The sequence below is a fragment of the Grampus griseus genome, assembly GCF_964374135.1.
Source record: "Grampus griseus genome assembly, chromosome: 19".
NCBI lineage: Eukaryota > Metazoa > Chordata > Mammalia > Artiodactyla > Delphinidae > Grampus > Grampus griseus.
The window spans coordinates 45,035,808-45,045,712 of NC_139013.1; the positions used below are offsets into that span (position 1 = coordinate 45,035,808).

At 46.3% G+C, this 9,905-nt stretch overlaps 1 protein-coding gene across 1 annotated transcript; it reads left to right on the forward strand.

Moving 5' to 3' along the window:
- Positions 1-1,700: 1,700 nt before the first annotated feature.
- LOC309837367 (protein VAC14 homolog) lies at positions 1,701-8,467 on the forward strand (the record flags this gene model as incomplete). Its single annotated transcript, XM_082677829.1, has 6 exons — positions 1,701-1,705; positions 3,113-3,263; positions 3,873-3,980; positions 4,529-4,638; positions 4,926-5,150; positions 8,065-8,467. 5 exons carry the CDS (start codon positions 1,701-1,703, stop codon positions 5,131-5,133), a joined length of 582 nt encoding a protein of 193 aa, XP_082533955.1. The 3' UTR covers positions 5,134-5,150; positions 8,065-8,467.
- Positions 8,468-9,905: the final 1,438 nt, after the last annotated feature.

Genomic DNA, 9,905 nt, shown 5'->3' on the forward strand with positions numbered 1-9,905 from the left:
ACGGAGTGCGGGGCAGGCCTACGGCAGCACAGGCCAGCATGACATTGCTAGCCTGAGGCACGCTGTGCGTTCTCCCGGGGGAGTTGTCCCTGGATCCCGGGACCCTGGCAGTGACGGGCTGCACAGGCTCCCCAGAAGGGGGTGTGGATAGTGACCTGTGTTCGCACACAGGCTTCTTGGTGGCGGCAGCAGCAGCCTTAGCGTCTCATGTCTGTCTCTGGGGTCCGCGCTGTTAGCCGCGGCTTGCGCCCGTCTCTGGAGCTACTTTAAGCCGCGCTTTTAATCCCCTCTCCTCGTGCACCAGGAAACAAAGAGGGAAGAAAAAGTCTCTTGCCTCTTAAGCAGGTCCAGACTTTTCCCCCGACTCCCTCCCGGCTAGCCATGGTGCACTAACGCCCTGCAGGCTGTGTTCACGCCGCCAACCTCAGTCCTCTCCCTGGGGTCTGACCTGTGAAGAAGCGGGAGCCTCAGCTCCCAGCCCCGCCCACCCCGTCCGGCGAGCAGACAAGCCTCTCGGCTGGTGAGTGCCGGTCGGCCCTGATCCTCTGTGCTGGAATCTCTCCGCTTTGCCCTCCGCACCCCTGTTGCTGTGCTCTCCTCCGTGGCTCCGAAGCTCCCCCACTCCGCCACCTGCAGTCTCCGCCCGCAAAGGGGCTTCCTAGTGTGTGGACACTTTTCCTCCTTCTCAGCTCCCTCCCGCTGGTGCAGGACCCGTCCCTATCCTTTTGTCTCTATTTTTTTCTTTTGCCCTAACCAGGTACTTGGGGGGTTCCTTGCCTTTTGGGAGGTCTGAGGTCTTCTGCCAGCGTTCAGTAGGTGCTCCGTAGGAGTTGTTCCACGCATAGATGTATTTCTGGTGTATCTGTGGGGAGGAAGGTGATCTCTGAGTCTTACTCTTCTGCCATCTTCCCAGAAGTCTGAACAGCCTTTTTACAGGAGTGGTCACAGCCTCACAGGACAGCACATTTAGTTAAACAACGCTAATTACTAGCAGGTTCCTGATACTGATCTGAAACCACACAAACCAGTTCATACCTTTTGGACTTGACTGTCCTTAAAATTCTTTGAGCCAGCTTGAGACCCCCATTTATGCCATAGGCGAGCAGTGTACCTGCTGTGATGGGCACAGAGCAATTAGGCAATGAGTCCAGGCAACTACTTTGAAAAGTCTGTTATCTCTAGGCCTCCCTCGTCACAACTTCAGCTGCTACACGGGTCCTAGTCCCTCCCACCTGATGATGAGACAGTCTCCCCCTTCCCATCCATCTCACAGCTTTTTTTTTTTGGAGTATAATTGCTTTACAATGTTAGTTTCTTCTGTACAATGAATCAGCTGTATGTATACCTATATCCCCTCCTTCTTTGTATGCCTTTGTTTCTTTTTCTTCTCTGATTGCCATGGCCAGGACTCCCAAAACTATGTGGAATAATAGTGGTGAGAGTGGACATCCTTGTCTTGTTCCTGATCTTAGAGGAAATGCTTTCAATTGTTCATCATTGACAATGATGTTATTATGTTGAGGTGGGTTTATTATGTTGAGGTGGGTTCCTTCTGTGCCCACTTTCTGGAGAGTTTTTATCATAAATGGGTGTTGAATTTTGCCAAAAGCTTTTTCTGCATCTAATGAGATGATCATGGGGTTTTTCTTAAAACACTCTGACCATCTCTTCAAAACCCATGAGCAGCTTCCCTGTCACCCATGATGTGAGATCCCTTCTCCTGAATCTGAGCTGCCGGGCCAGCTCATCCCAGTTGATTTCCTGCTGTTCTCTGGACCCCAGGCAAATTTGGCTATTTTTCTCTCCTTGCCTTTGCCCACACATTTCCTCCTGCCCGGAACACCTGTTTCCTTCTCTCAGGGTCTCTGCCTCCTCCGAGGTCCAGCTCAGTTCCCACTCCTGGGAAGATGTCCCTGACCCCCAGGCCGCAGCTCCCCAGTGGTTATCTGGGCCCCTCATGCCACCGTTGGCCCTCAGGAGGCTTCTCACTGCAGAGATGCTGTGAGCCTCCGAAGGGCAGAGTGTCTTCACGTCCACTGGGCTCTGAAAGGAGACCCTGGTGCCTGACGGAGCTGGGCCTCCCTGTGCTCGCCTCCATTCGGGCAGGGCCTGCCTTGGGAGCATCCCCCCAGGGTGACCACAGGCGCTGCCTCCCTCAGACCCCCTCTCCCTGCTAGCATCACCCCCCAGGTGGGCACCTTGCAGGCGTCTCTACCCTTCCTGCCCTCTCCCTGCTGCTTCCCACTGCCTCAGCTGTATTTCAGGCCTCCCTTCCTGACCCTGAGCACTGCAGTGTTCTCCCTTGGAGATATTGCAGTCTCCCTCTGTCAAACCAGGCCACCTCCACCTGAGGCAGCCTCTCTGGTCAAAACACAGACATAAGTATGTCACCCCATTGTTGGAAACCTTTCACCAGCTCGTCTTTTTCTTTAACTGTTCCCAGCCACCCCTTCCACACACCGGACTCCTCACCCTTCCCTAAATACACCATGTCTTTTCGGGGCCCCCGCCTTTAGCCAGGCTCTTCCCTGTGCCTGAGGTTCCCTGCCTTCCTTTCTTTACCTGGAAAAGGCCTGGTAATGGTACTAAGATCCGACTCAGATGGCGCTTCCCCGTCAGCCCAGGGAGACTTACCTGCGGCGTTCTTGCTTCTGTGGTGTTGCTTGTGTCATGTTGCTACACATCCTTGATTGTTTGTGGATCCCCAGAAACAATGACACAGACACAGAGAACCACTTGGGTGCATGAGCTGTTTGCAACACTGAGCAAGTATTGAATGAAGACGATGGATCACTACAGTTTTGAGGCCCCAGCAGGACATTCACTTGCATTCTCTCAGATTCCCAGAAGTGACACTGTTCACCACTGTTCTTCATTCTGTCATAGACAAAGGGAAACGGAGACCCAGAAAAGGGAAAGGACCGTGACCCAGCCAACGCCTCCCAGTCAGCAGCAGAACTGGGAAAGCCCTGCCCTGAGATGCCTGACTCCCAATTCCACTTTCTAAACAGGTCATCTCCCTCCCTCACCCCAGCCCCGGGCCCCAGAGCCGGCAGTAGCAGGAGCAGCCTGATCCCGCTGGTCCTGCAGCCCCTCTCTGCTCCCTCTCCAGGCTGGTCTGGGAGTTCGTGGCCCAGAACAACACAGTGCAGATCAAGCATGTGATCCAGACGCTGTCACAGGAGTTTGCCCTGTCCCAGCACCCACACAGCCAGAAAAGGGGCCTCATCGGCCTGGCTGCCTGCTCCATCGCGCTGGGCAAGGTGAGCCCTTCTCCTGGAGGGACCTACACACTAGCCAGGGCCTTGACCCTGACCCCCGAGCCCCAGCAGGGTGTTGCAGACTTGTGATTTCTTTATTGTCATTCTCTCCACATCTCAGACCTGAAGGCTGGCTCTGTGGCCTTGCACCGTGGGTCTTGATGCTCTTGGTAATTAAAAAAAAATGTTTCACTTAACAGTTAATGGAATAGTGTACAGCTCTATGATGAGAGTATAGAGTTATGTCAACAGCAGGATCAAAATACAGAACCATTCTGTCCCCCTAATGGCCCCTCATGCCGACCCCACCCTGCCCCCAGTGACAGGGCAGTTTATGCTCAGCTCACCAGGGCATTCGAGCCAGACCACAGAGATGCAGGGTTTTGCCTTTTGATTAGTTCTCTCGACCTTGATTCCTGCTTTCAGTGCATCCTTTTTGCTGGTCCTTCGGCCTGTGTGAGGAGGGATGCTCCGGGGGCCTCTCCTGCCTGACTCAGGCTCCGTCATCTTCCTCTGTGTCCGCCTGACCCCTGGAGCCAGCCCGGGCCGGGGATTCAGCCAGGTCAGGCAGCCCCGCCCCCAGCAGGCAGCTCTCATGCCTTTGACCCACAGGACATCGTGACGGAGAGCAACAAGTTCGACCTGGTGGGCTTCATCCCCTTGTTGCGGGAGAGGATTTATTCCAACAACCAGTACGCCCGGCAGTTCATCATCTCCTGGGTAAGGTCCGGCCCCGCGACGCTCCTTTTCCAGCTGTAGGGAGCCTCTAGTTGAGTGAGGTCTGCTCTCTGGCTCACCTGGGCACTTCCTGTGGCTGCGGGGGTGCCTCACTGTTATCCCTCTAGGAGCCAATGACATCAGATCATCCGAAGACACATGTATTCAGCTTTGCCCCCAAAGCCCATCACGTTTGCCTCTGCAGAGGATGTGGTTCCTTCCTTGTCTCCGGAAACACCCAGATTTACCTTTGAAGCCAGCTGTGCTCCTCCAGCTGTCACACCTCTTCTAGCCTTGCCCACCTTTCCCATGGGTTCCCTCCCACACCCCACACCCCGCCCCCGGGCATCTGAACTGCCCTGGGGTTAAATTGCCGTTCCCCTGCCCATTGAACAGAAACAACAGCTACTAGCACCTGCTCCCCCACGGGACACTGCCGTGAAAAGATGCCTCAGCAGGGCCCCTTCTCGCTGGCCAGTCCAGAGGATGGGCGAGGAGATGCAGGTTCTCTGGCTGGTGACTTTCCCTGATGGTTTCCTCCCCTGGGGCAGATCCTGGTTCTGGAGTCCGTGCCAGACATTAACCTGCTGGATTATTTGCCGGAGATCCTGGATGGACTCTTCCAGATCCTGGGCGACAACGGCAAAGAGATTCGGAAAATGTGAGTGGAGGAGGAGAGGGGCAGGCGGCTGCAGGGGCCCCTCGGCGCGTACGCATACCCCACACCCAACAGACAGGCGGCGGCAGGAGAGCACAAAATTCACCATCCTCTTCCTGGCTCGTGTGCTTCCTGCTTTGAGGAGCTAGGAGATCATCCACCCCCAGCCTCGGAAAAATGTCCATGTGACAAGTGTGTCCCACAGAGCACAGCAGACGTGGCACCACTGGTGGAGACTCCTCTGGCTCTAGCTGCATGAGCTGTCTCCTTTCTCCTTTGCTCATTGGTAGGTGTGAGGTGGTCCTTGGAGAATTCTTGAAGGAAATTAAAAAGAACCCTTCCAGTGTTAAGTTTGCTGAGATGGCCAACATCCTGGTGATCCACTGCCAGACCACGGGTGAGTGTGTAAAGGCCCCAAGGCCACCACCACCTCCTCAGAAGCACCTTTCTGTCTCCCCATCTCAGAGAGAGTCCTCCTGGGAGTGTGAATCAATGTGACAGCGGGTCCTGGAGCGGTGAGTCTTTGTGGGAGAGATTCCAATTCTCTAACAAAGGCATAACTAACCAAGTTCAGGAATTAAAAATGGGGGACCTTACTATATATCCTAATTCATGATTTAGCAATCCATAGTAATACTAACAGTGTTCTCCTTATGGCATAACTTTTTACTATATAAACAAGCTATGATACTTGAGTATATAATTTAGAAAAACAGATACCCAAATAAAATACAGTCCCACAACTTAGGCAAAAGTGTTCCTCAATTCTTATAGAATGTAAACTACAAAACATTGAAAAATTAGAGAATACCAACATAAATGTAAAGACATCCCACATTTATGGATTAGATGACTTAAGATGACAATACTTCCCAAATTGATCTCCATATTCAATTCAGTCGATATCAAAATAACAGCTGCATTTTTTTCAGAAATGTTTCAGATCCTAAAATTCATATGGAAATGCAAAGGATCCAGAATAGGCAAAAGTACCTTTCAAAAGAGGAAAAATATTGGAAAATTCATACGTCCCAATTTCAGAACTTAGTACAAAGCTACAGTAATATGTGGATAGATCAAACAGAACTGAGAATCCATAAATAAACCTTTATGGTCAGATATTTTTCTTAAGAGGTGCCGAAACAATTCAGTGGGGGAATTAGTCTTTTCAACAAATAGCACTGGAACAACTGAATACCTGCATGCAGAAAAATGAAGTTGGACCCCCTCCTGCCACCATACACACACAAAGAAAAACTCCAAATAGATCACAAGCCTAAGTACTATATTTAGAACTATATAATTCTATTTAGGGGTAAATCTTTATGACTTTCGGTTGAGCCATGGCTTCTAAAATATGACAGCAAAAGCACATGGGAGAAGACAAAAGGAAAAAATAGGTATTTGGGGATTCATCAAAATTAAAAACTTTTATGCTTCAAAAGACACTATCAAGGGACTTCCCTGGTGGTCCAGTGGTTAAGACACCGTGCTTCCACTGCAGGGGGCACAGGTTTGATCCCTGGTCCAGGAACTAAGATCCCACATGCCACACTGCACAGCCAAAAAACAGAAGGAAAAAAGCAAAAGACACTATCAAGAAAGTGAAAAGACAGTTCCACAAAAGGGAAGAGAATATTTGTAAATCATATATCTGATATGGGGCTTGTATCTAGAATATATAAAGAACTCTCATTACTCAAACTCAGTTTTAAAAAATGAGATCTGAATAAACATTTCTCGAGAGAAGATATACAGATGGCCAAAAAGCACATAAAAAGGTGCTCAACATCCTTAGCCATCATGGAAATGCAAATCAAAGACACTATGAGATACCACTTTACATCCATTAGTATCAATGGCAAGTATCAAATAAAATAAAAAGGAAAATAACATGTTGGCAAGAACGTGGGGTAATTAGAAACCTTATACACTGCTGGTGGGAATGTAAAATGGGACAGCTGCTTTGGAAAACAGTCTGGCAGTTCCTCAAAAAAAACATTTGACCCAGCAACTCCACTCCTAGGTATATATCCAGGAGAAATGAAAACCTATGTCCACGCAAAACCTTTTACATGAATGTTCATAACAACGTTATTCGTAATAGCCAAAAAGTAGAAGCTACCCAGACTTCTATCAACTGGTAGAATGGATGAGTAAAATGTGATATATGCCTATAACTAGGTATTATTTTACATTTAATCCTGTGAAGGACCTGATCAGATTGGTTTCTTATAAAGATTTACTATGGGATCAATGCGGATAATCAGTTGCGGGGGTAGACAGGGAGACACTTAGAATGGAGACAGGAGGGACATCCGGAGATTGCTGCTATGTCCCAAAGATGCCTGAACTAAGGTAGCAGCAGTGTGATAGGAAAGATGGGACAAATTTGAGAGATGTTGTCTAGAATTAATGGGCCTCAGCAAGTAATGGAGGACAAAAGAAAAGGGCAAGAGGGGAGTCACAGCAAGCTCCTACTTCTCAGGACGCCACTCAGGCAACATCACCAGAGTAAAAGCTCCCAAACCGTACAATATCAAGAGTTAATAAACTTCCAGAAACTCTCTAATAGAATAGGCTACAGAACCAGACTCCCTGGATTCAAATCCAGCTTCTCCATTTCTTGTGTTGCCTTGCACAAGTTACTTTACATTTGCAGGCCTCCATTTCCCATCTGTACAGCAAAGATAATATCACCTATTCATAGAGCTGTGCGGATTAGACAGTCGATACATCAATACAGAGACACTTTTAAATATTCTAGATGCATGCAAGTGTTCCATTAGTATTGGCTCCTCTTATTAAGTCCCTACCTTATCAATTTGCAGCAAGCCTGTCTCTTTACCGTGACTTCTAAAATTTGCACAGCACCCAGCATTAACTGATGTAGCTTATATCCTGTGAACACCTGATAGGCAGAAAAGAGTCTCAAGCTGTAGCAAGGTGAACTTGCGGACCTATTCACCAGTAACTAGCTAACAAATATTAAAGACTCCATTGTAAAAACAGATACATTTAGACTTACGATATGAAGGTTAAAGCCTCAATACGCCAACTCCATTTCCCTTGACTAGTAGCCCTCCATCCACATAATATGTGTGTTTACTGTAATGACTGACTAACTGCCTTTTGCGGAAACTGTCAATATTCTGCATACACAGCATCTAGAAGGATTAAGCAGAACTCTAGGGAATTAAAAGATAAAATTAAGTGAAAATTAAGAAGGAAATAGAAAGATGTGTTCTAAATCCCTAGAAAAGGGTTCTAGTAAACTTTCAGTCTTTTTCCCCTTTTTTGTTAGACTAATATTAGAGTTCTGTCCTTTAACTGTCAAATGGTTTTCCAACCTACAAGTAATCTTTCTTCACAGAGGAGTCTTTTAAAAGTTATAAATAAAATATCCCAAATATTTTCTTTTTCTCACAGATGAGAACATTGGAACACTGACATTTTAATCTGTTCTGTACAAGAATGAGTTGTGTCAACACAGTGCTCCCAGCTACAGCACTGAAAAAAACAAGTTTAATTAAAGACAGAGAAGAAACTGCATATGGAGCCTAAGCCATTGAGAGTCATCTTCAGAGTCAGTTCTCTATGAACAAATCTCTTTTGTCAGTATCAGGAGGGAAAAAAAAGACAGCAAAGTAAAGGTGTGCTGTATACCACAGGAAACTGCTCAATATTCTGTAATAACCTAAATGGGAAAAGAATTTGAAAAAGAATAGATACATGTATATGTATAACTGAATCAGTTTGCTGTACACCTGAAACTAACACAACATTGTTAATCAACTATACTCCAATATAAAATAAAAATTTTTTAAAAACAGGTGAATGGATAAAGATGTGGTGTGTATATATACAGTGGAGTACTACTCAGCTGTAAAAAAGAATGAAAACTTGCCACTTGCAGCAAGAGGGATGGACCTGGAGGGTATTATACAGTTCATATTCTTATTATGAAATAAGTCAGAGAAAGACAAACACTGTATGATATCACTTATATGTGGAATCTAAAAAAATACAATGAACTAGTGAATATAACAAAGAAACAGACTCACAGATACAGAGAGCAGACAAGTGGTTACCAATGGAGGGGGGGAGAGGGGCAAGATAGGGGTAGGGAATTAAGAGGTACAAACTATCAGGTATAAAATAAATAAGCTACAAGGATATATTTTACAACAGAGGGAGTATAGTCAATACTTTACAATAACTATAAATGGAGCATAACCTTTAAAAATTGTGAATCACTATATTTTACACCTGTAACATATAATATTGTACATCAACTATACTTCAATGAAAAAATTAAGGGTACTTTCCCGGTGGTGCAGTGGTTAAGAATCTGCCTACCAATGCAGGGGACACGGGTTCGATCCCTGGTCCAGGAAGATCCCACATACTGCGGAGCAGCTAAGTCCACGCACCACAACTATTGAAGCTGACGTGCCACAACTACAGAAGCCCGTGCACCTAGAGCCCGTGCTCCACGACAAGAGAAGCCACCACAATGAGAAGCCCATGCACTGCAACGAAGAGTAGCCCCTGCTCGCCGCAACTAGAGAAAGCCCATGCACAGCAACAAAGGCCCAACACAACCAAAAATAAATAAATAAATTTATAAAAAATAAAACATCAGACTTTCTGTGCAATTGTGAGGGTTTTTTTTTTTTCTAACGTTTATTAGAAAATTCAAAGGAATCTTTAAACAATAACATAAGCCTTTGGGTGCTCAGATCTCTTACTGGTTTATAGAAGTCATAAAAGAGAGGCCATCATTTTTCACTAGCTAAAACATAAAACAGTATTTTGTAATTGTCATTTTACATACCTATATAAACATAAACCTTAGTGTTTAAGCTTTCAAAAATTGTGATGAGAAGTTCTTTTAAGCAAACAAATTGAACTGTGAAGGTTAAAGAAAGGTAGAAAACAACAACTCAATTATTCAACCAATATTTATTAAGTACCCCCCTCGTGCAAAGCCTCTTGGGAAATACAAATATGACCGAGATGCAGATGCTGCCTGTGTGGGGCTTGCTGTATAGCAAATAACTGTTTCTGACCTTCCATTTGCAAAAATGGGCAGTGTTCCACAGGCTCTGTAAATTTAAAATGCTCTGTAGGGCATTTTGAATTGGTTTGTATTCTAAAGGAAATGGGCAGGACAATAATATAAAGCATGGTAAAAAATGTACCCCTTAAGTTTTCTCCCCATTTTCCATTAAAACTTTAGCTTCTCTAAAAATTGTGATCATGTTGAT